Consider the following 25,230-nt stretch of genomic DNA (forward strand, 5'->3'; position numbering starts at 1 on the left):
TTGCACAAACCATTTGCAGCCGTGTCACTGGACAGAGGAGCAATCTTACGGGGAACGCTTGGTAGGTCTTGTTAAAAGTGCCCTCGCCTTCTATAGAGCAGCGTTCTCAAGCAGGGCCCCCCTGTGGCCTGTCACCTCTTAAAGAGAGTTTCTAGGTAGCCTCTAGTCTGCCACGTCAGGGGAAGAGCATGGTGGGCAAAGTTAAGTTCCCATTAACTTCCTAGTGGCTTTCGGGACAGATGATTTCAGAAAGTTCCAGTTCCTCATGATAACAGGAAATATCTAAATGTCTGAAAGATGGATCTGTGACTTTCATGCTACTTGAACTTGTTAGTTTTGTGAAGCAAAAACTTTGAAAACTGTCATGCTGGAAACTGATAGACGTGCACGTTGATGGGTCCTTTCTAAATCAACCTATGAACGGTAGGCCAGAAAAACCCAAATACCTACAGTAAATAGTAACCAGACTCAGCAAGCCTATGGAGCAGGCTGGAAACTTGAGTGCTCGCGAGCCTGTGTTCATATTTAATTAGCGACCTGTGCCGCTCCATCAGATGGGTTTGCTGCTGTGGAGCAAAGCCCTGGCAGTCGGCTGAGAACCAGCCGGGTCGTGGTATGATTAAGCGCGGCCTGAGTCAGTGGCAGCTAATTGGATGAACATAAACTTGACCTCCACACAGCGGTGCTGAACCTGGCAAACTCGTCCTGCAAGGACCACGTTGGCTTAAACCACCTCCCAATTCCAAAAGCCTGGCTCTGAAGCTCTTTTATATCCTCAGTGCGTTTAAGCAAAACAGGTTGGGAGAAAGAAAGCCCACCTCTCCCCACCTTGACAGGGGGGCCTTACTGAGGATGCGACCTGTCTATGGCCAGTCAGGTCCCTTGTTAAATGTGGCGTTTATCTGTCACTGGCTGCTGTTCTCTTGCCAGTGAACAGTGTTGGCTCATAAGCACTTTTGTGGAGAGTCAGCTATGCAAGGGAACAGCCTGACCTGGGCTTTGCCCTTCAACTGTCATAGAAGAACAGCTCGGGGCACCAGGGCAGCTTTCCAACTTTGCCCAGAGGACTGAGATCAACTAGACACCACCCCAGATTAGTGCCACTTTGTGTGTCCCCATGAGCCCTGCCCACCTGTGTCCAGCTCCTAGTGTCCCTGTGCACCCTGCCCACCTCCATGTCCAGCTCCTAGTGTCCCCATGTGTCCTGCCCACCTCCATGTCCTCCTAGTGTCCCTGTGTCCTGTCCACCTCTGTGTCCTGCTCCTAGTGTCCCCGTGCACACTGCCCACCTCCGTGTCCTGCTCCTAGTGTCCCTGTTGCCCTCCTCCCACTGCGTCCCTGCAGTCCGACCCTGCCCAGGGTCCTGCATCCCCCATGCCTCGTCTGCCCTGCGTCTGACCTCACCGTGGCACCTGGAGTCCAGCAGGTCCCCTCGCCCCTGGGACCCCCAGCAGTCCCTTGAGCATGCTGGCTGCTCTCGTGCTGCGGGGCAGGAGCAGGAACCTGCATGATGTGGGCAGCGTCTCCCAGGAGGCCTTGCTCCTGGCCAGGCGACTGGTTTGCAGCAGCGAGAGGTGCCGAGGGGACCCCGGACCTTCTCCTCTTGTCTCCTCCAGCAGCTCAGCCCTGCGCTGGGACCCCGGCTCTGCCCTGTGTCCTCAGGATGCACGGCCCGCTTAGCTGTGGCCACAGGACTCTGCCCTTGGACTCTGCTCACTCCCGTGGCCCTCTGGTGACTCTCCTGGTCCTGCAGGCCCTCCCATGCGCTGACCAGCTCGTCCCTGGCCGTCAGGACTGGCCCTGGCTCTTCCCGTCCCCACAGAAGGCTTCACCGATCCGTCCTTCAAGACTGGGCCTCAGCGTCCTCCCTGAAGGCCCCCGTCCCGCTCCCTGGGCACTGTGCCCTTCCCCCAGCCTGCCCCTCCTTGTCATCTGCCTCCGGTCCCCTGCCCCAGGGCATGCCAGCCCCAGCAAGGAGGGGCCTTGCTCTCGCCTCCTGGCACCCGTCCTGGCTCATAACCAGTCATTCTTGAGGCCTGTTGACCAAATTAACTTCTGGGTGAGGACCGTATCCGTGGTCCCACTTGGGTCCAGGAAGGGTTTTAGCCATGACAATGAGTCCCGTCCAGGGTCTCTCGTGGCTTCCACAGGTGCAGCTCCATATTGCCATGAGGCAGGTAGTACGGGGTCACGGGGAGCCCCTCTGTGTTCCTGTCACGCGCCTGCCACGGCAAGCACAAAGAAGCATACGGAAAAATGCAGCTTTAATAAATGTGTTCCCTTCGCTCATCAATAATGCAGGCGAGGTCACGGTTAAAGGGCAGAAGGGGGTGCGCGGAGGACACCGTCAGCAGCTCCGCGTGGTGGCACGACCCAGCCGGGCTCCCGCTCGCCTGGGATGGAGCAGGACGCGCGGCATCCCCGCTCCAAAGCCCGCAGAGCCCCTTTCTAGCAGCGTCCCCTGCGCCCATGGGACAGTTGTCATACTGGTTAAATGCAGTCAGGCTGCACTGCCAGACATTCCCAGCCTCCCTGAGAAACGTCGAGGGCGACTCCGTCCCCTCCGAGTGACCTGCTCAGCCTCTGTTCAGCAAGGGCATGTTGAATTGTACGTCCATGGGCCAACGTCAGGAGGAAGGTCCCTTTTCCCCTCTAGGGTCACCTGCCTGGCGGGATCCATTATATTCTAATACTGATACTCAGTGTATGATCAAGAGTAAGCTGAAGTCGTGCAGAAGTGAAGGAGAAACTGCTGAATCGTGCTGACCTGGGTTTGCACACTGGTCTTCTATTCGGAGGGACCCACAGCACCTTATCCGGGTGCTGAAGCGTCTCCGGCACTTAGCCAATTCTGACTCACTCCATCTCCATGTCCTGGGTCTGCAGGGTCCTCTCCCAAGTTCGCTGTCACGGCTGGATCATCGTGTCTGGGTGGGTCTCTCCATCTGAGTTCCATGCATCCTCCGTAGACCCTTTGTTCTCTGTTAAACCAAAATCCCTGGCCAGAGAAGGACTCCTGCGATTTCTGGTAGAATCTCTTTGTTGGGCGGGTCAGTAGCAGAACTCACACCCCACAACTCTTAGATGCAGATAAAACTGTGACTGTCTGTGGATCAACACCAACAAAGGTTTTGTGATCGCGAACTTTTTCCAAGTAAACCGTCCTGTAATGCCTGCTTTACCACAGGGAAATGGAAGGGCATTGTCTTGTCTGTAGAAGTTCCTTGAGTTGCACGCATGTATGTGTGGCTGACCATTTTCTTTTCCAAATCACCCCAGGCTCCAGAATCATCCCCCCCCCCCAACTCACATCCGCCTTCTCCGACTGGACTCCTTCCCTGCAGTGCATCTCTTGGGAGAGATTCCCAGTGACGTGCACGGTCGGGCAGAAGTCCCCTGCCAGGAGGGAATGGACACGGAGGAGGGACCTTGAGACCCAGCAAATCTGTATTTGCCAAATTCTAGGGAAGACGCATTTGTACGGGGGTCTCTTTCTGAGCAGGAGCTGGCCAGCTGCCTCTGTGGGGGTAGGTTGTGCTTTATGGAGCCACTTCTGGGGGGCTTTCAGGACCCAACCCGGTCTGTCTGTGGAACAGAACCTGCAGTGATTCTTGGTAGACATTTTTGGAAATCTGTTGTGTCCGAGGATGAACATTGTTGTGGTCGGCCTTTCTGCTGCTGTGACCGAAAGACCCGACAAGAACAAAGAAAACAAGTTTATTTGGGGGCTCACGGTTTCAGAGGTCTCAGTTCATGTCAGTCAGCCGCATTCTCCGGGGCCCAAGGTGAGGCAGAGCATCATGGCGGAAGAGTATGGCAGAGGGAAGCAGCTCAGGACATGGCACCAGGAAGCAGAGAGACTAAGCTCAGCTTGCAAAAGATGTACCCCAAAGATGCACCCCCAGGGACCCACCACCTCCGGCCACACCCCACCTGCCTCCAGTCACCGCCCAGTTAACCCCGTCAGGGATGAATGACGGATTAGGTTCAGGCTCTCTAACCACGCATGTCACCCGTGAGCCTCTTGCTCCGTCTCACACACCAGCTGTTGGGGACACGTAACAGTGGCTTTCCCGATGAAGTCTGAGTCGCGTCCCCGGGCCCCGCATCTCTCACCCGTGTGGAGGCAGCCCTCACTGTTCCCTTTTGCCATTCAGCTTGTCGGGAAGAGAGTGCAGAGAAGGGAGGCTCCTTCTTAGCTCGAGCCGAGCCTCCTCCTGGGAGAGTTCCAGCACTCTGCCCACGGCCGGCTGGACCACCGAGCGCTGCCCTCCACTCCCAGAGCGTGGCTGCTGCTGGGCTGGGCCACCCTCGGAGGACCACCGCTCCAGGAGATGCGTGGGTAACTAGAGACGGGCGGGAAGACAGTGGGGGTACTCGGCAGGGCCCTCCTCCACGGGGCCCGCATTCTGTGCCGTTTCTGCTGCACAGTCAACTAGCATGGTTGTGGCTCAGGAATCCTCGACACGTCGTATGGTCAGGCCAGCAGTTACCTTGCCCCACGAAACAAAATCCGTCATTCTCGTCATCTCCTCATCTCGCACCACCCCAGGGACAAAGACCAATCTAGCATTCGTATTCCATATCTCATATATTTTACCAGGGATTGAACCCAGAGGCGTAAATAGCGTCTCAAAATATATGAGACGCTGGGTGTGGTGGTGCACACCTGTAATTCCAGTGGCTCAGGAGGCTGAGGCAGGAGGATCGCAAGTTTGAGGCCAGCCTCACTGCATGAATTTTAGTTCCGTGCATTGTTACAATTGTTTTATTAGTTATTACCAATTTCTCACTGTGCCTAATTTATTAATTGCACTTTATCGTAGAGATGTACCTGTAGGGAAGAGTGGAGTACACATAGAGTTGAGTACTCTCCGTGGTTTCGAGCATTTACCAGGGGTTCTTGGGACCCGCTTCCTGCATAACAGGGGGCTACGTTCACATTAATGCTCACTAATCCAAACCACTTTCTGCGGTGCTTCACGTCCCTGCCCGCCTTGGGTGCCGGCTGATTTCTGATCTGCCAAGGTGGGGGATGTGAAGGAGCGTGTCACGGGCTTGGAACTGGCTTTTCCTCATCACTGAGGAGCCTATTCTTTCACTTATATGGGCCGTTTTGATTCCCTTGTCTGTGTCGAGTGCCTGTTCAGGGTCTCGCCCTTCTGTCGGACGCGCTCGTCTTTACTGTTGGCATGTGGGTTTGCAGATCTGGGCCTGGAGCCCAGCCCATCAGCTTGCGGTGTCTCGAACCTCCTCCCCCAGCCGGCTCTGGGCAGCCCAGGCCCAGAGCTGCCTGTAGCGCAGTCACGTGATCTTTTCCTTGTGTCTTGCTCTGAGAAAGAGCTTCCTGCCTCATCGTCCTACCCTTCCTTCCCAAAGTATCTTTGGAATGTGTTCAGGGTCACGGAGACATTTTTTCTTCCGCAGTTACTTTTCTGAGTGTGGTGTCGTGTTGGAGTCCAGCGTCCTGATTTATAGAAGCGGGTTTCCTAGTGGCACTTGCAGAAAAGCCCATCCTCTCTTCCCGGTCAAGGTGCCAGTTTGTGCCCGTGGATGGGGCCGTTCCTGGGCCGCGGCTGCTTCTGTGGGTTGTGCAGGGTCCCTTGGAACGGCCGTGACGTGGCACCACAGTCGTGAGACGGTCCCTGCCCCCTGCAGGCGGGTCCCTCCCCGCTGCCCTTGGAACTCTGCTCATCCGTGGTGTTCGGTTGGGATGCAAGGGACGCTGGGTGGCCTTGACGTAGGGCAGGGCCCCTCTTCTCGAGGGCGTGGTGGGCTGGTATATTAAAAGGAGAGCCTGGGAAACAAATACGAACCATGTCCTCCTACCCAGATTCTGAAGGAAAGGACGGCACGCACAGCAAGAGGGGAGAAGGGATGGGCCCAGGGTCCTTAGAAAGCACGGAAGGCCGCTTTCCTGTTTCCTGTGAGCCAGGGGCACGTCTGCGGCCGCGTGTTTCCACCTCAAGAAGTCTGGGGCCAGGAGTTTGTCCTTCTTGGCAAACACGCAGCACGTAAGCCAGACCACAGCCCGACCTCCACAGCGCCCAGCCACGGAGAGCAGAGCTACTTTGGGCCGTCTCGGGGAACGGCAGCGTTGTCCCACCGTCCCAAGTGTCCGTGGTGGGGGCCCAGAACACTCAGGGTGACGCGCGGTGTGATCAGAGAAGACCTGAAGCAGAGGAAGCAGAGGACCTCGCACAGCAGCTGCTCTCTGTGTGGGGACTCCCCAGGGTCGGGGACCTCTGTCCTCCACGGCCGGCTCTGTGCCGCGCTCCCTGCTGCCTGCTGCCAGCCTGTGGTGAGCAGCTTCGTCCCACGCCCCGCGTTGCCCGCCGGCCTCCTGCTCGGGACAGGCCACCCCGCCTGCTCCTGGAACCGTCCGCTGAGATACCGCCGCTTCTTCCCGCTCAGACTTTGGTCTCTCTTTACTGGCCTGGCGTCTGGGAGTCAGCTGTCCCCAGGCTCCAGACCCAGGGCCGCCCTGGTGCCCAGGGTCAAGGCGCACCCGGAGGAGGGGAAGACCCGGCCTTCGGTTCTTGGGGCTGGAGCGGCAGCGGAGGCCGGGGGCGGGCACTCGAAGCCCTTGGGTTCGCAGCCCCGGCACGACACTGGCTGCAGAGTGCGGTCAGCATGCAGCGCCTGGTGTGCAGAATCCCAGGCGGTTCTTAACGGGCCCTCAGAAGTACAGGGCCTCTGGCGACGTCCACGGCCACTGAGGGCTACAGGGGTGGAGTCGCTTGTGGGGTCACACAGCTGTCCGAGCAGTGGCAGGCCTCACGAGGGGCAGGAAAGCCCCGCCGTCCAGGGCCTGCCTTATGGAGAGAGCTGGTCACCACGTGCACATCACCGCAGCAGCGGCTCGCCCCGGCATCAGGTGCGCTGTAGCAAGCACCTCGCAGGAAGACCTGAGCAAGGAGGAGCGCTCGGCTTCTCCTCCAGGGCGGAGGTGGTCTCGAGCTTCGGAGGCTACGTGAGGGGTCAGTGCCATACCTTGCTCTCAAGTTCAAGTTCATCTTGTGGCTTTGCTAAAGCAGGGAAGGGACTCTGTTTGCAGGCCATCCCAGTCTAGAAGCACCTGGTTGCTCCAAGTCCAGTATTTACGGGGTGCCAATGAGGTCTCCAGCCCGGGTGTTGAGGGAGGGGCAGAAGCCACCTGCCCGGAGTTCACGGACGAGCTCAGGAGCCCCCCTTTCCCACAGACCCCTCTTTCTAAAAGGGGAAGAAGTGGGTTGTTCTCCTGGCCCAGTCATTGAGTGGCTGTGGAAAGGTCTCTGAGCATCTTGGACCCTTGGACTCTTCCTCTGAAGCACAGGCATACAAGGCCTTCCTGTGTTGCTAGGACACTCCTAGTCCCCGAGGAGTGTCCGAGTGAGCTCTGGTGTGTGACAGCTGCGCTTGGAGCAGCTCTGAACACTGACAGGTGGTGCTGAGCGTGCTGAGCAAGGCTCTGGGGACCAGCGGGGAAAGCCAGCCTTTCTAGACTAGATGGGGTGGGGGGAGCCGGGCTTCCAAAATTGGGTCCAAAACTGTGGACTGGAGGTCTTCAGGGGACAGGTAAAACGACAGGTACGGATCCAGAAAGGCCAACGCATGTGGACATCCTTGGGCATCACGTGCTAAATTAGTTCCCATAAGGAGCGGTGCAGAGCAGGGCTTTCAGAAGAAGCATCACGTTTAAAATACAGAGAGGTGCAAGTGCGTAGTTCAGGTGGGGAAGATGCCCCAATTCAGGCATCTGCCCCCAGGTCCCTACGTACCTCCATCGTGCCAAGCAGGGACACCTCGGCCCTAGGGCAGCGGTCACCCATCAAGGGAAGACCCATCATGGTGCTCTTCCCAGAGCTGGAGATGGACACCCACCAAGTTATCCCACCGATGAGAATGTTCCAGCAGCCGGTGCCCAGCCCTCAGGGTGCCAAGCTGGACCCCGGTGACTGCAGCCACACTGGGCTTCCTGGCCCATCTGAGCAAGGAGCAGCCAGAGTCTCAGGCAGAGGCCCCGCTGCTAAGGTCTGTGTAGAAGGTGCCGGTCTCTCTACAGGGCAGGCGCGCAGTGCAGAGACCAAGCTCAGCCAGTCCAAACCGAAAAGCGAGCAGAGGAGACGCAGTTTCCAGTGACCGCTTTAAAATGCACGGATATGTAGGCCTACGTGTTTGTATTAACAGAAGGGAGCCAAGTCGTGCCCTGATGTCTCTCGTGTGCAAAGCCTAGGACAGCAGTCAGGACAAGGACATGGCCAGAGATGGCCCTTGGGCACACCGCAGCCCATGGTCCTGCTCAGCAGTGAGCCCATCCGTGAGGCCCAGGAAAGGCCGAGAGAGCTTCAGACCATTGGTCTCAAATCAACTCAGAAGTGGCTTCAAGGAAAGAGCCCAGACCCACACTGCAGCAGGGACACTGCCTGCCACCCAGAGCAACCGCAGAAGCCCAGCGCCGCCCGCCTCCGCGGCTGCTCTCAGCCGTTCTGCACGTCGGGATCCTGGTTTTTGCCACCAGCAATCCCGGTGCTGCTTCTCCAGTGCCCACGGCACTTTGCTGGAGAGGAGCCGTGCGCCTGCTCCACCCCGCTGGGCCGCTCCTGACCACACCCAAGCCTCAGAACTGTGGATGTCACCCGCCCTCTCCCGCCATCCCCTGAAAACTCTGCTCTTTAAAAGAAAAAAACACCGCTACATTCTTTCCTGAGCATCAGGTTTGGCATCATCAAAATCACGGATGTGGAACTCGCCCCTCCCCAGCCTCTCTGGAAAACCCTCCGCTTTCCCATATTCTAATTGCATTATCAAGTGTTTTGTTTGGTTCATTAATTCCTTCCCAGATGATTTCCTCCTGGTAGGTTTCTAGCAAATTCTTCCCACGTCTAATAAATCATCTTAGAAAGTGCTGCAGGTTTTCCGTCACAGGGACTGAGTCCACACGCTAATTCCTGTGCCCCGTGCACAGCTGTGTCCCCCTTCCTCGCAAAATGCAGCCCTTTTAGCTTCGTTAGTAAAACTCCTAAACAGTCGGACCACAGAGGAGAGAGTTCAGGATTGGGGGTCACCTGGGCCACCCCAGCCCCTGGAGTTATTCCAACATGCATTTCGCTGGGATACACCCAAGAGGACTTTGTCACCTAAACACACTTCCTCCTGGCAACCCTGGCAAGATGTCTGTCTCTTCTTTGTGCCACACTGGACCTGAGAGCCACGGAGGTGACCTGAAGGACCTGGGGCCCTGAGGGGATGCTACCTTGTAATTGAAAATGGGAGCCAGAGGATAAAGTCAGGGAGGTCACACTGAGTCTCCCTGAGGATGTGGGGACTACTACCAGGTCATGACAGCTCTGCTGGGGCAGAGGACCGTGGCAGTGTCAAAGGGCAAGGTGGCTCAGGCAGCCAGGGGTGGGGCCACCGAAGGAATCCAGGAGGGCGGTCGGGGCACCAGGAACACCCAGCATGGTGGCCTAGAGGAATTCCCTGACAGGTGACGAAAGAGGCCAGAAGTGATCAGCAGGCTCCTCGGAGGGGTGTGTGCCCCAGAACTTCCAGGTGGTCCCCAGCGCCTCTCGCCTGAGGCCACGGGCCAGTCTCAGAGTTTTTGACCTCGTTCGTACCATCCACAGACATCTTTCATTTACTTATGCGAGCATAGATATTGTGGGACTGGCACGTGCCAACTGTCCTTTGCTGCTAAAATATGGAATTATCCCACCATGCTTATTTTCCAGAATTTAATCATAAAAAAGCAGGGATCAATTATTCTAATGCGGTCATACTTTAAGAACCCTTCAGGGCCCGGGAAGTCAAGAGGGCGAGTCCTTTCGTTTCCTATTTTACAGGTGATAAACAACCTAGGAGTCACCATTATTCTTTCTGTGCTATTCGCAAACTACATTGATAAATCTTGGAGGAAGAAGTACAAACTTCAGTTTATTTTTGATCGATCATGGTTTTAAATCTCCCACCCCAGATCTCTCCAATGTCAGCCGTTCCCGTTCACGTTCTGGCTTCTTCCTGAAAAAGCCAATATTTTCCAGAATTATTGGGTGACTGCAGAGTTCAGTGTCAGCGACTTGGATTTTACATGTTCCGTTGGTAACAGCTGCCTCTGGTTTGCAAGGAGGGGTCTCAGCAAACTGAATGTTTTGGCCACTCTGCGTGGGGACGTTTGTGTCTGCTGCTGTGCCGTCCTCAAGGGAATGCCTGCTCACACTGCAGATGAAGCTGGAGCTGAAATATTATTCCTATTTAGAAAGAGGTCTCCATACAGCAGGGAGGTGACTATTTCCTGCATCCGTCACCCTGAGAAAGTGTGAGCCGCAAGGGCTGTCCTGCCAATTGCAGACCAAGCCTGCAGGTCCCCTCCCCAGGGACAAGTTACAGATTTGGGAGAAGATGATGCAGAGGCTGGTGGTTCCCCATTCCAACCTGGCTTGGCACTGTCCACGTCCATTAAGAGTCAAACCTAGGAGCAGAGGGAGTTTGCAGCAGATATGGTTTGGATGTTTTCAAGTGTGATTCTAATGCAACCACAAAGTGGACAGTTGAGTGAAGAACTAAGTTCTAGGATGAGTGGGGAGTTCCCCGTGGGTGTGCAGAATGCATGTCCTGTTCTGCAGAAGGCACTGAGATCCAAGGCTCTGTGACTTTTCTAACCACGCAGCAGAATCAGCCAGCCTTTAACCTCTTCGGAGGCAGAGGTGCTGAGACCCAGGAAGCCCAATGTCCCCAATAAGTACTGCGTTAGGTTGGGGCAGGGACGGCGAGTGGTGGGGGCTTTCTCAGGAGGGACGTGCCTGGGAGCAGTGACCGCAGCAGAGCCTGCAGTCACAGAGCACTCTGGGAGCTCAGCAGAGGACGCTCCCAGGACACCTTAGACCTCCCTCCCTCCTCACCATCCTGGTTTTTGAAATCTGGCCTTCACTGGTATTTTAGCCTAGCCAAGAAGCTGAATTTGGACTGAAGTTCAAGCTCCTCAGGCTACTGTTAAATTGTTAATGACCCTTCAGCAAGGCCCTTGCCCTCCAAGTCTCAGCCTCCCGTGCAAACCAAGTAGCTCTGATGGCAGTTCTGGGACTCCACTTCATCCACCCCTCTGCCCTGCTGTCCACGCCAGGGAATTCCAGTGTCCTCTGGTCTATTCCTCACACGTCAGCTGGCTGCCAGGATCGTGTGGCTAAAACGGTATAGACCTGCAGGTGTGTTCTGAGTCCTGTCAATCACCCCCTCTCCTCTTAAATCACACCAAAGTCAAAGTTGGGGTGGGGTGAAAATCTGAAATCCACTCTCTTGGCCAATTTCTAGCATGAAATATGATACTATTAACTACAGATCACTTAAAGATTGGAAAACAGGAAGGTAACTATGAGATGCTACATATGCTCATTTTCTTGGCTGTACTAATCACACAGTCGTCCTCAATGATTACTCAGTAATTTAATGAATGAGTTACTGTGGGTACAGTACTTGGTAAGTGGGGTGGCTCAGAACATGCTCAGAAGTGTTAGATGACATTTTTCACTCAAAGCCACCAAATGCAGGATTCCGGATACCAAGTCACGCCAGTGGCTGAGGGACATTTCAGAGTCTAACCCCGTTTCTCAGCTTATTGCTGGTGTGGAACCTTTTAAATGCCATTTAAGAAATTGGAGATGTTTGAGAAGATCTGTAATAATTTGTTTAGAAGGTGGATTGTGACCAATGATGACTATTCTAGGAAAAGAAAAGAAAAAGAGAGCTGTTCTTTCAACGGCCACAGGTCTATTTCTGTACGGAACCAGGTTCCGTTCGGCTGAGTTGGTCTGTGTGTGGATGCCAAGGCCGTGGTTTCCAGTCTCTATTTCAGAGGTCTCATCACTTTGACTGTATCACAGGTTCTACTGCCTGTCAATCACTAGCCAGTTACGCAGGAGCTGAGTTTGGATCTAAGTGACACATATCATGGCTTTGTTTCTTTGGAAAAAGAAAGAAAGGAAGGAAAGGAAGGAAGGGAGGGAGGGAGGGAGGGAGGGAAGGAGGGAAGGAAGGAAAGAAAAAGAAAGAAAGAAAGAGAGAGAGAGAGAAATAAAGCACAAAAATGTTGAGGGCCACATTCCTAAAGGCCAGGAAGTTCTGTTTGCTGTGAAATAACTTTAACTTTGATTCCTCCTGGCGTTGGGTTGGGACCTGCCGTTTGTGTTGCTCAAAGATAGTTAGGAAATTTCATCATCTTGTTAGTACAAACAAAGACCAGGACAGGGTCATGACCAGTGTGACCAAACTCTCGGATCCGGCGAGGGGCAAAGGGGGATTGGAAAATAAAGGTTCACAGACACAGATGGTGAACAGTAAGCTGGGATCAGGTGGAGCTCTTCAGATCTGCGTCTCCATCAGAAAGCAGAGTGACCCCAGCCATCTTTATTTATATACGTCTCATTATCAGGTTAAAGATTGTGCAACCATTATTCTTTGTGTTCAGGAAAGTTACAGAAACCAGGACAACCTATGAAGCTTTTCTGCAGTTGCAATCCACAGTTACAAAGTACAATGTTAGGAGTTTTGTGTGGCTCTCGAGAAAGTCCATTGTTAAAAGTTACTATAAGGTGGGCAGGAACCACAGAAGCAGAGCTGGTGAAGCACTGTGGTTGTCTAGCACGAGGGTTCCTCTGTTCCCAGGAGCCGTGTGCCTGAGATCAAGGCCAGAGCTGAGAGAACTCTTGCACAGAGCCTCCTCATGCAGGGCATTGCCACAGCAGCTGAGCCTCCTGTGCCCTTGCACAGGAACATTCCCAGGTGCCTGGCATGCACAGCCATGAGGTCACCAGAGACACCAATCTCAGTCCCTGCTCTCCCATCCTCTGTCACCGCTCTCCACAGGACAGTACATCCCATACGCGTTTTTCAAAAGTTGCTCTGTAGGATTCAAGGGCTTCGTGAATGGACATCGCTGGGTCTTTCTTCAGACAAGTGACTGGTGTTGCTCTTGTCCAGCCGGTACTAGTGTCAGGGCGTCCCACAACGTCTGCAGGGGGTGTGCAAGACAAAGGCCCCGCTGGTGGAGGAGCAGGTCAGTGAGCGAGGCGCTGACCAGAACCTTGGCTTTCCATCCACATCGCTTCCCAGCCATGAGTCAGGAAGGGCGGGCGGGCGGGTCAGTGAGCCCACAGCGGCGGTTCTCATTCTGCTATTAAACAGATGCCACGGCAGGTTCTAGAAAGGGTGGGTAGACTGGGTCAACATGGCATGTGGCAAAGCCCACGCACCCGCACCAGGGCGTGTACAAGAGTGTCCACTCTGCAGGACCCTTGTCCCTGGAGCCTCCCTTCCTCCCCAGCCCCACCTCTCCCTGTTGCTACTCGCCACCCGTCAGCCCTGGACCTCCCGCTGTTCTGTGGCCCAGGACAGGCGACCCTACTGCCAGCAGGCAGCTCAGCAGTCGGAGCCTGCGTTTTGGAGGGAGTCGACCCTGAAGCACTTGGCACGGGGCCTGGCACAGCCAGGACACCCAGGGAGCCAGTTGAGAGCGTCACATCCCAAGGCGGGTCCCAGGAAAGGCCTCCCTCTCAGATGTGGTCAGGTTTCATAGGGTTTCCGATGTGGTTTATTTGGAGTGTGGTTTTTACTGAAATGTGGTAGTTGGGGTTTCTAGGAGCCCCAGGACAGGGTGATAATGCCTGTAAGTAACAGAGACTGTGGACTGTGGCCACTTCTGTCCCAAGCTCGTGACAGGGAACTCCAGCTCACCCCCTCTTCAGATGAGGCCCATCGAGAGGCCGAGCACCTCGTCCAAGTTGTAAGTTCCAACGGCTGGCAGCGGGTACTTTGAGTACGTCACTGAGTCGTTACCTGAGGGCACAGACCCCAGTAGTGACCACGTTCGGTTGAGGTCACTCACTGCAGCACACAAAGGCAGAGTGACTTACCCAAGCCACACATCAGACAAATGGCAGAGCAGAAACGCGAACCCCTGCCTGTCTCACCCCCAGCCCCAGTGACACCTCCTGTCCCCCCCAGTCACTAAGCCTTCGTCATCATGCTGTCAGGACCTGGCTGCAGTGGGCACCTAGCAATTTGTCACATGCACTGCTTTGGGACGTGTGCAGAGCCCAGTTAATTCCCTCAACAACCTGGTGAGCTGGGTCTCGCCATCAACCCACTTGACACATAAGTAAACTAAGGTACCCAGACGATGCAGCTCGCGAGCGATTCGGTGTCCACCTAAGCCAGGCCAGCGGACCCCAGGGCCACAGCACCCCACCTTGAGAGTGAGCCTGGGCAGCTCCTGCTTCTGTGCGTTCTCACCCCTGAGGACCCCCCCCCCCAATTTCAAAACTGAAATCTCTGTGGTGACACAGAATGTAAGTCATTAAAGACGCCCTTGAGTGTTTCAAACCCTGCACGGCCACACTTCTGGGAACGGAGGGTCTTCCTGCACGTCTCCTCTCTAATGACTAGAGGCTCGGGACGGACGTTGTTGCAGAGTTTATCCAGGATGTGAGACCAGTAGCACCTTGACACCCGGGACATGAGTGACAGATAGTCAAGGCTCCAGCTGTGACGCATGCCAAAGCCCAATCGCCTCTCCCTCCGCGAGTGGCTGTATGTGCTCCTCTAGTGGCAGGTGACGCCTGTGGGTTGTGCCTGGATTCAGACTGACACGTCAGGAGCGCGTCGTCGTCTCTGTGCTGAACGTGGAGAGCGCGTCTGGTGCAAGCCACCATCCAAACGCTGCCTGTTTCTCGTTTCCGCCTGTAAAACGGGACAGACCTTCCCCCTGCCTCCTGAGGACTGGGTCAGTGTGGGCAGAGTGCTTGGAACGGAGGTGGGCCCAGAAGAGCCAGTGGGGCCCCTGCCGGCAGCACACTGCTCTCAGGGACACACCGCCCGACAGCCCTGCTGGTGCCGAGATGGGGCCACCGAGCACCCAGGAGCCCCTTCCACGGGGCCAGAGACCAGAGCACTCTGGGCTCCCGCTGCACTGGTGACAGCCAACGGCAGGGCCCCTGCAGGCCTTCTGACCCTTTCCTGGGGTGGACGTGGCCTCTGCCCCCGCCTTGTTCATGAACCTCCTGGCCGGGCACTTTGCTGGCTGCCCGGCCTGCACGCCCCTAAGCAGTGGGGGTACTTCTTGTCTCTTTTCTCTGTCCTGGGGCATTGGGGGAGCCATCTTTCTCCACCTGAAGCAGAACACCTTGTCACTGTGGGACAGAACCCAGGGACGGCGACAGAGCTTGGTCAGAGCCACCTTGCTCTTTGCAAATGCTCCAGAACCTTCCTGGACCTCATTTCTTCTTTCTACTTTCCTTGATACTGTTTTGATCTTGTTGAGAAATGGCTCAGTTTAAAGCCAAGGTCAAAACTGCTTCTCATTAGGTATGCTTTTTATCGGCGCCGATACTCAAGTCCCAGAGGAGAACATGGGGAGAGCTGGCTCTGGAAATACCTGGTTTCCAAGGTCTCGCCACTGGATTTCCTAAAATGTGTCAAGCTGCTGCTCTGAGTTACCAAGGTAGCGTAAAGCTGCGTGTGTTTATTTTAAGCACGCTGGTGCAATCGTATCATAGTTTAGTGGACACATGAGTGCCGTTGCGTAAAATGAGACTCGTGGTGCCAACATTAAGGCGAGATGTCAAGGACATGAGAGAGGGGTTGACGGAGTGGGATGGTGTGTTCGGGAAGAAAACATTCTATAATATTTTAAGACGAATGTTTGTCTCTTCAAAAGTCAGTTTTAGCCTGTTTCTTTAAGACTCATCATCTATTTCATGAATAAGAGGTTCATAGCCTGTCCATTCTGTATTTAGAAGGAGGTGAAGGTTTTTAAAATGTGAGATACTTAAGCTAGACACAAGGAAGACCCATCTAAGAAGAAAATGACCAGGGCTACAACTTCACCTGTACAGGATGCTTGAAATGGAGCCAGGAGGAATCCTGTAGTCATGGAAACGCACCAGAATGCATTTAGAAGTTCCCGTGGACACACTCCACGGAGATCCCCATCAGAACCCAACCACCCACATACATCCAAGTCCTCACTACACAGGACTTGAGATCTGTGGCCACGTGGTCTATTTACAAATTCACATCTCCAAAGGGAAGGACCGTGCATAGCCACACGGTATCCGACTCACATTTGCCAAGACACATTCTCTAATTGCGGAGAGGCTTGGTTCACAGTAAGCTGCCTTTCCTCCATCGGCTCCACAGCGGCGCACGAAACTGACGTAAATTAAACAGAAGTTTCCCGAATCAAAAAAGAAATTTTTTTTTGATCCAACCTACATCACAGCTCAAAACTGTAGTTTGTGACAATAGACAACAGTCTATTGCTTCCAGTGGAAACTAATTTTTAATTAGTTTGAAAACATAGGTGTGATATTTTACAGAATGAAACCGCGGCCCCTGTATTTAATTAAATGATCCCTATAAAAGTTGGGCTTCTAGCCAGGGGCACGATTTATAGTGGGCCGGATTTAAAACTGCATTTGCATTTATACTGGGTCATTTGAACATGTAATAGAAATAGAGATGAACCTCAGAACCTGGATGTTCCAAAATAAGCTAAGTGACTAATATCTATAAATAGGTACTTTTTTTCCAAGGGGAAGACAGACAGTATGGTCTAATGTTACAGTGTCATGTTTTAAAATACCCTGAGCTGCGTTAAGTTGCAGAGAATCTTGAACTCTGGGCCTCCCGCGTTGTGAACGGTGTCACCACACTTTACAGTGGCAACCAGTGGTATTTCTGGGGGGACAGGGACCCTCTTTCCGGCCTGCAGGACCAGCGAGTCTCCTAGCAGGTGCCATCCCTGAGAGTAGTCTGGCCGCCTGGGCCAGGAATTCCTCACTAGTTGTAGATGTCGCCCCCTGGGGTCTTCTGACCATTTCTTAAGTGGCCCCCACATGCTGGGGCCTCATTTTTCTCAAGAAATTCCTCCCAGTGCATCCCCTCGACCAGGTGTGGAATCAGTCCCAGCCAGGCTGCCTGAGCAGGTGACTGAAGATGCATGAACGTGACCCCCCTGGAACTCCTGCCAAGTCCTTCCTGCAGAGAGCCACAGCAGTGTCCCCAGGCTTCAGTGGCACCAGGAAGGACCCGATCCAGGCCCCCGGCATTGTGCGTCTCGTCCTGGAGACCTTACACCAAAGCACCTCTTTAAGGTTCCTTAGTGTCAGGTCACATTTGCATCCTCGTAGCTTGACGTGAGACTAACTGATTGGATTTCCACCGTAATTGCACCTCAGTCCCGGGGGAAGGAGGCAGAGCCGTAGGTGAATAACTTAGGCATTTAATTTATAATAAAGATAAAGTTTGCAATCAGCATTTCTTGTTCCCAAACATTCCATTTACTTGGTTTTAGAGCTGCATAAACTGTTTTAAAGGCAATCTGCTCAATTGGGCGAGTTAATGATATTTAATCTGACCGGGGCCGAACGTCACTGGATGCGCTTCCCGTCCCTGACGCAGCCATCATGAGCGCCATTCCGGGTAATGTAGATGCGATGCTAATCCGGAGAATAGAGGCTGTCATTCTCGGTTGACTGCAGCGTGCACTGAAGCCATCACCTCGCGGAGGCGAGTGGTGATGGGATTCCAGGATGACATTGTGATAAGTGTTATGTGCACAAGGTAATTCAAAACAAATTTGGCTGCAAAAAATGGATCGTCTAGGATCGTCAACGCCGCCTTGTCTCATCGTCTTCTAAGAGAATGTAATGACCCCTAAAATACCTTGTCAAGAAGCCTGTGTGGCAGGGGTCAAGTCCTGTACAACTGATCTATTGCAAGCCCGGCTCCCCAGCTCTGAGAATCCAGGACTGAAATACTCTCATGCCTCTTGGAAGCCCAGGAACACAAGAGGGGCAGGAAGTTTGAAGCCTCCCAGCATCCAAGTGACCCCTTCAGACCACCTGAGCAGGCTAGAGTTGGCTGCTTCGATTTCTAGATTTTGTGTGTGTGTGTGTGTGTGTCTCCTGGGATAATGTGACTACTCTGGTACAGGATCATCCTTAGCACTGATATCTTCATGCATTTTTATTATGGCCATGCTAGGTGATCTGAGTAGATCATCTCATGTTAACTTGATAATAACCCAAAGAGATATCACATGGCAATTATATTTATTTTGCATCTAAGGAAACAGAAGAGGAGAATTGCCCCAGGCTGGGATTCCAACCCTGCCTGACCCCAAAGTCGCCATCTCTGGTCGCTCTGTCCCTGAGTTCTTAAGGAAGGAGGAGGTCGTTGGGCCTGGGGAGGGGCACATCTGAACCATTTGATGGAAAACTAACACCGAACTGCTAGAATTATCCCTCGGGCATGATTGTGGGAACAATCATGGTTCCTTCCAATGGAACCCAGCCGTAAGCAATGGTAACATCCTGCCCCGGAATGACACCCCAAAGGTCCATGAAAGGGCATTTCTCAGTCACCCCAAAGTTCCAGGCCACCCTCCGGGGTAGCCACTGCTCTTCCTCCACATCCAGGCAGCAGACATGCCAGCAGGGGTCCTGACCCAGTGCCTTTAAACACCACCCAGGGCCAGACGGGATCAGAAAAGGCCTCCTGCCTTTGGTCACTGAGTGAGGAGACGCAGGGAGCTCTCTGCCCCGGTCTCCTGTTGGCTTGGACGGATCCCGGCGGGTCCCTCGTGCACCATCCGCTGGGTGCCATCTAAATATCCACTTGGCGTTCTGGCTCAGGGTTATGAAATGGACCAAGGAAAGCACCGGTCACCATTACCGTGAGCCAGTTAAGATGGGCCTCTGATCAGAGAGGCCTTCTCACAAATTTGCTGCTTAGGTAGAAGAATGTCTTTAGGAACAACTGAAAAATACACTGTGCCTGACTTACAGTGTATATCTGGGATATTGCATCTGTCGGGATGTTTTGGTCTGGGGGTTGTTCGGATCCCAATCACGTGGCTGGGAGTGTGTGCACTGCCTGGTCGAGTGTGACGCGCCTGTGAGACAGAGGTTCTGAGTGTGCACAATGGCATCACCAGAGACCTTTATTCTTTGCTCCACTTTTCTGCTCCATCTACTCAGAACACTAAGGTGGCCCCTGAGGCTGTTCCCCACGCGGTCCCAAGATACGGCACAGGCCTAAGGAACACAAGCACGTGACTGACCCAGAGTCCAGAAAGGCCGCCCCTTCCTGTCCCAAGTCACACTGGGAGCCCATGTCTGAGTCACCGTTAAGCAGAAGGAACCTGACAGCTCCCGTAGCAGAGAGGAAGCAGCCGGGCAGGAAGGACGTGTGCCGACCAGGCAGCTGGTAACGCCTGCCGTGGCACCTGAAGGACAGAATCAGGCGTGTCCACGTGGAGACTCGGAGGACTCCGGGGTCCGCCTGCCTCCGCTACACACTTAGCTTTGGCTTTCTTTTGAAGAGAACAGGAAGTTGAAAGGAGGAGGATGCGGGGCTTAGACAACTCACATCCCTTCTCATGGGGCGAAGGAAGGCCTGGTGGTCGTGTGCACACAGGCAATGCACAGGTTTTACCTGTTTGTCAGGACTGCGCTCAGAAAGCGTAAGGTCCGAGTTACCCACGTACACCCACGTCGGCACGAGCCATCCGCATACCAAGGCTGGAAGAGCAGGCAGCTAGTTGGCACGGGCCACGCCCACGCCCCCCACAGATGCCCTCGGTGACATTAGCTCGCACCTGCCTTTAGAATATTCTAAATTCCGAAATCTGAAATACTCTGAGATCCGACGCTGCTTAAGCGCTATGGCTCCAAGGTTTGGGATTTCAGAGCATTTTGGACCAGGTGGCTTTCACTGGGGAGCTCAGCCAGCAGAGGCTTCAGCAACTATGGGGAAATCCAGAAGAATTCTGGTCCCGGCATCCTGGACACAGGACTCCACACTGTCCTTGACTCCTGCTGTCACACCTTAATGGCAACTAGGGCGCTCCTGGTTCTGCTCCCGCGTGAACTTCCTGGTGCTGCAGGTTGTTTCCCATCAACCTGTTCCCACCTCGCTCCCTCCCAGCCACGTCCTGGGCCTTCTGGGCCACAGGGAGGGGTCTCCAGGGCATCTGGTTTGGAAAGGTAGGACTTTCTGTGCGTCCGTTCATTCTCTTCTCGGAGGACCGGAACTCAAGGGCAGGATCGACCTGGCCGTTGGGTGCTGCCCGCTGGTTAGGTGTGGTGGTACGGCCCTGCTCTTGACTCCTCTGACACAGAGCCATCCTCGGCCTAGCTATAAGTTCGGTGCACTGAGTCCAGTCGTTACTAACAGCCACGTAGGCCCCATCCTGGGAACCGATCGGACATCTATCCCTCACCCGAGCAACTCTTGCAAAGCCCTGCACCCCAGGAGCTGTTCCGTGGGGTCAGAGCGAAAGGGCTTAGAAGACACAGCAGCCGCACACCAGTGCCCGCCCCAGAGCAGACTGCAAGCCTGCTCCGCAGGGAAGGCTACTGAGGGCAAGTCCGGGTGCCAGGCAGCCGAGGCCCGGGCTCCCCACTCCTTTTGCCATTCCTAAATAAATGCTAGCACATGTGTGTGCAAAGAATAGGCTGCTAACCTGAGAGTCAAACTCAGGAACTCCTGGGCACGACGGCAGAAAGAGTCTGCGTCATTCCACAGAGGGTCTCAGGCACCTGTGCAGCCGTGAGCTGCCATTTATATGCAACATTTCATCCTTGACTTTACACGCCAATCAACCGGTGAAGAAAAATAGCCAAATATTGGGCTGGGGAGATAGCTCAGTTGGTAGAGTGCTTGCCTCTGGAGCACAAGGCCCTGGGTTCGATCCCCAGTGCCGCAAAAAAAAAAAAAAAAAAAATTGCCAAATATTTTGGAGCCTCATGTTTTCCACAATCTGATCATAAGACGTCACCGAATTACCTGCACACACTGTAACAACCTGAACATGATTCCTTGGTTTTGTGGGAGAGGGGAAGGGAGAGGAGGAATTAAGGAGCGGGATGCTGTGTTGGTTGGAACGACTTCATTTCTAGAAATAGAAGTCGGGTGTCGTCTCATGTGAGGGTCCTACAGGTACAGCCGCCTTGAGCTACTATCGATGGTACTGTGGGGGAATCCTGGACACAGCCAACGAGTTGGCCCACCTTGACTCATCATGTCCACTTGTGGATTGTTGGGTGTTCTCGGGGGGCAGGAGAACGCTAGGAACTGCCAACCTCATGGAACAGTGAGAAACGTTGAGGGTCATCAGTAGGCGCACAATAGGTGCACGCACTGGGCCACATCACTGGCAAAGCCAGTGGGAAACAAAGCCACACCTCCCACCACTGTGCATTTGGGCTCCTCCCGGTGATCATTTTCTGTTCCCCTCTATGACCTCGGCTGTCCTTTATTCAGTATTTTCAGCGGACTCTTTAGGCAAAGCAGCGAATGCAAGGAAGGTCGCTGTCATGTCCGTAAAAGAAAGCCCAGCGTCACCGGACGCAAACTAGAAACAGGCCCGGCGCCGAAGCCGCGCGGTGTAATTAATTTCTAGTTAGCTATTATTGCCTGATAAAGTCTGGGCGCCTCGGGCTGGTCTTTTCTTTGCCAGGCAAGATTAGCAAGCGATGAAATTGCATTAAAAGCCATTCCAGGAGGAAGCCAAGACTCCCCCGCTGTGAGATTTATTATTTAATGCCAGATCGGTAGACCCCCACTGCCGCCCCCTTCCCACCACGTCCCCTGGAAATCCAGAAGGCAGAGAACGGGAGTGCCCTCACACCCAGGGGCGACCCTCCCGCCGGCTGCTCATACCCAGAGGCACTCAGGCCGGCCCGTCTCTCCAGTTTCTGCTGGATGATAACCTGCGGCACCTGAATGTTTCCCAACAGGTCAACGGCAAAGACTTATCCAGGGCGACTCATGACCAGGCGGTGGAGGCCTTTAAGACAGCCAAAGAGCCCATCGTGGTGCAGGTGCTGAGGAGGACGCCCCGGACCAAGATGTTCACCCCCGCGGCCGAGGCCCAGCTGGTGGACACCGGCACGCAGACCGACATCACCTTCGAACACATCATGGCCTTGACCAAGATGTCCTCGCCCAGCCCCCCTGTCCTGGACCCCTACCTTCTGCCAGAGGAGTAAGTGGCCTGACTGTGACTCACTGACCTGTCTAGTGCAGACAAGCATGACGGCAAGTCCTCGCCGTCCACGCGCTCAGCAAGGTAGTGCGTCTGACCGTCTCCTCCCCGTGGCTCATATTTAGCTTTAGGGTTCGTGGAGGCAGTAAATCGAGCCCTGCTCAAAACCGCTCCAGCATATTAATGGCTTTATTATAACCCCGGAGTAGAGTGATTCAGATGATATTCTGAGAATGAAATTACTTACAAATGTCGTAAAAGTTGTTTGGGAATAAAACTTAATCACCGCGAATGGTGATTTGAAGATTCTTTGTAGTCATCACTGCAGGGAAAGCTGGTCACTGTGCAGTAGGCAAGAGACGCCGTGGGAGCGTAGAGGGAGCCCCGCGGTGACGCCTTCTGCTGCCCTGGGTGTCCCTTCAAGTCTGCCTCCGTGCAGGGAGCCCACGCGTGGCCCACGGACCCGTTAGGCAGCGTGACTCAGCCCGGCACCGCCTCTCTCCTCCCATTCAGCTGGAGAGCAGAGCTCAGAACCTTCGAGTCAGATAAACCTGGTGCTCAGACGAATGCCTGGCCCTGGAACTCGAGTACGTTACTTTATTTCCGGGACTTGGTTTTTCCTGTATTAAAATGGGGACAAAATCAGTGTGGCTGTCCTAGGGTCGTTGGAGGCCGAGCTAACTGAGTAGGAGTCCCTGGGCCTGCATGAGGGCGAGTGCTCAGGAAGTGGTAGCAGGACCGCAGCCTGCGTGAAGCCCCCCAAACATCCAGGAGAAGATGAGGACAGAGTTCCTGAGACCCACGGGTGGCTTCGTCCCTCGCTGAGGGCATCCGCAGCGCGCCTCTCCACCCGGCTCCACCCGGCTCCACCCGGGTCCACCCGGGTCCACTCGGGTGCGGGGCCTCGGCCTGGCACCTTATTCTGAGGGTGTGTTCTCTGGCGGGAACCCGAGTGCTACCTGTTGGGTTGCTGCTCAGAAGCCAGGGTGAGCACAGGCATCCGTGGCTCCGTCACATGCTGGACAGAGCTTGCTGTCCCCAGAACCGCCTCCTTCCCCACCAGTCCCTCCTGTACAGGTGGGGCCTCGGGGGGCAAGGCCACAGGGAACGGCAGGGCCTCAGTCCCAGCCCTCAGCCCCCACGCCCGTGGTGGTGTCCCAGCCCGTCCCGAGCCACAGCCGGCCCTCGCTGAGCAGGTCCCAGCCAGCTGCGTGACATGACAGAGCAGGACGGTGCCACGTCATTGATGAGGCTCGGGGGCCACTCCTGAGGCGCGGATGGGGGACTGCCACAGAGACAGCCTCTGAGAAGCCAAGCCCCTGATTTCCTCTGAAGTCCAGTTGACATGACATGACCTATCCCCCCCGGGGCGACTTGAGAAATGTCAGACGAGTCCAGAGGTCAGGCACCTTGGGTTCTGGCCCGAGGGTCAGACGACGGCAGGAGCGGGCGTGGGGAGTGAGCAGGGCGCGTTAAGTGGTCAGGAAGCCTAGACCTTCCAGAGACGTCCTCGGGACTAAAAGCCCCTTAAGTGCAGCCTGAACCCCACGGTGCTGGGCTGAGCAAAGCCCGCCTCGCCCTCCCCTGAGCCTTTCATCTCAGCTGCTTCCGGAAAGCGGGCTTTAGGGAAACGGCAGGACCATGAGGCTGGCGGCCCTAAGCAGAGGAGAGTTCCGGAAGGGCCGCGCCATGCCGGTGGTGACTGACACTCACTCACTCACCCCGGGGCTGGCTCACAGGTCTCTCTCTCCTTTCAGGCACCCCTCGGCCCACGAGTACTACGACCCCAACGACTACATGGGGGACATCCATCAGGAAATGGACCGCGAGGAGCTGGAGCTGGAGGTATGGGGCCTTGTCCCCTCTGTCTCGGGTCGTTGTCACGAGCACAGAATGCTGCTCGGCTCTCTGGACGCTGAGCTGACAGACGCTGATGAGCACTGTCAAAAGTAGGAGTCCTTCCGGTCACGAATGGCCAGCTGAGCTGTTCCCTGCCCTCAGAGCTTCACAATCAGGTCCCAAAAGCAGACAGAGAGTTGAGAGGGAGCACGGCGAGTCTTGTCCTCAACCTGGGGCTCCCTGTCCTCCGCACACCTGCCAACCCCAGGAAGCCTCACCGCCACCTATTACACCATGGCCACCTGTCACTCAGGGTGACTGTCCACCAGCAGGTGACCAATGACTACAGTGGACGCTGACCCACCCCACACAGGGGCTGGCCCGCTGCTTCTCCTGCTCCGAGTTGGCTGACGCGGAGCTTGAAGAAATTAAGTCACTAACTCTCCCTAAGCAAGGGCCAGAGAGGACTGGAGATTCGAGATGCCACCCGAGATCAAAGTGACCTCTGCTAAGTTTTAAAATAAGCTTAGGGGACACCAGAAAGCCCCTCAAGTCCTACTTATTCTCCCTTCAGAAAGGGTAATAGAAAAGAAAATTCCATGATGTAGTTGTCTGTGTCCTATTTCAACGTGTTATCCAAAACTACAAGTATTTCTGAAAACTGATTTTAAAGGAAGGGTCATAGAGCACCTTTTATAAAGGTACCTGATGTTGACAGGTGAGCCCTTGGCACCATGAGATCGACCAGGGAAAACCCACGACACAGATCCAAGATCCAATCTCATGACCAACTGCTGTGGGCGCTGGGCCACCCCCTGAGGCTGGGCAGTTATTCAGCAGCAGAGGTCCCAGGCAGAGACAGACGTCCCTGACTAGTTAGAAAAATTAAAAAATAGAAGAAAGAAAGGCTGTGTTCCTCAAGTATCCCTTTCACGGAACCCAGGCTTCTCATTCAAACCAGAGAAACTGAACCCACCACTCACTGCAGCCAAGTGGGGTCAACTCAAAGTGTCTGTCGCTAGCAGCATGATGGACTGAGTTTATTTGAAAATTTCAAACCGTCCCTAACTGCATCTGCTCTGCACAGGAATGCACTTATTCTAACTATAAAAACTCTTGACTGTTTCTGCTCCCCGTCACCCACCAACCCGCGCACCTGCCCTGCACTCCGCTCCAGAAAATGTAGCCTCGCTATTTTTCAAAAGAGAATGATTCTGCCTCTTATTTGCAGTGTCCTATCTCCCCAGGGCCAGGGCCAGTCCCAGAAGCAGCTAAGGACTCCTTCATAACACTTGTCCTTGAAGCTGTTGATAAACCCCCTTTCCTGAGGGAGTTCCACGATCAAATCCATTTGGGAAATGTCGGCT

General features: G+C 54.6%; 1 protein-coding gene and 1 non-coding gene across 3 annotated transcripts in view; both read left to right on the forward strand.

The window, feature by feature from the left end:
- Positions 1–25,230, forward strand: part of Pdzrn3 (PDZ domain containing ring finger 3) — a 216,790-nt gene that overhangs the window by 179,004 nt on the left and 12,556 nt on the right. For both annotated transcript variants that reach the window (XM_047534758.1, XM_047534759.1), the window contains 2 exons: positions 21,777–22,024; positions 23,782–23,869. In XM_047534758.1, coding sequence (XP_047390714.1) covers positions 21,777–22,024; positions 23,782–23,869 — 336 coding nt within the window. The remainder of the gene's footprint in view (positions 1–21,776; positions 22,025–23,781; positions 23,870–25,230) is intronic.
- Trnaq-cug (transfer RNA glutamine (anticodon CUG)) lies at positions 20,670–20,743 on the forward strand. The gene has a single exon. It is a non-coding gene; the product is annotated as a tRNA-Gln (tRNA).

The sequence above is a fragment of the Sciurus carolinensis genome, chromosome 19 (genome assembly GCF_902686445.1).
Source record: "Sciurus carolinensis chromosome 19, mSciCar1.2, whole genome shotgun sequence".
Lineage (NCBI taxonomy): Eukaryota > Metazoa > Chordata > Mammalia > Rodentia > Sciuridae > Sciurus > Sciurus carolinensis.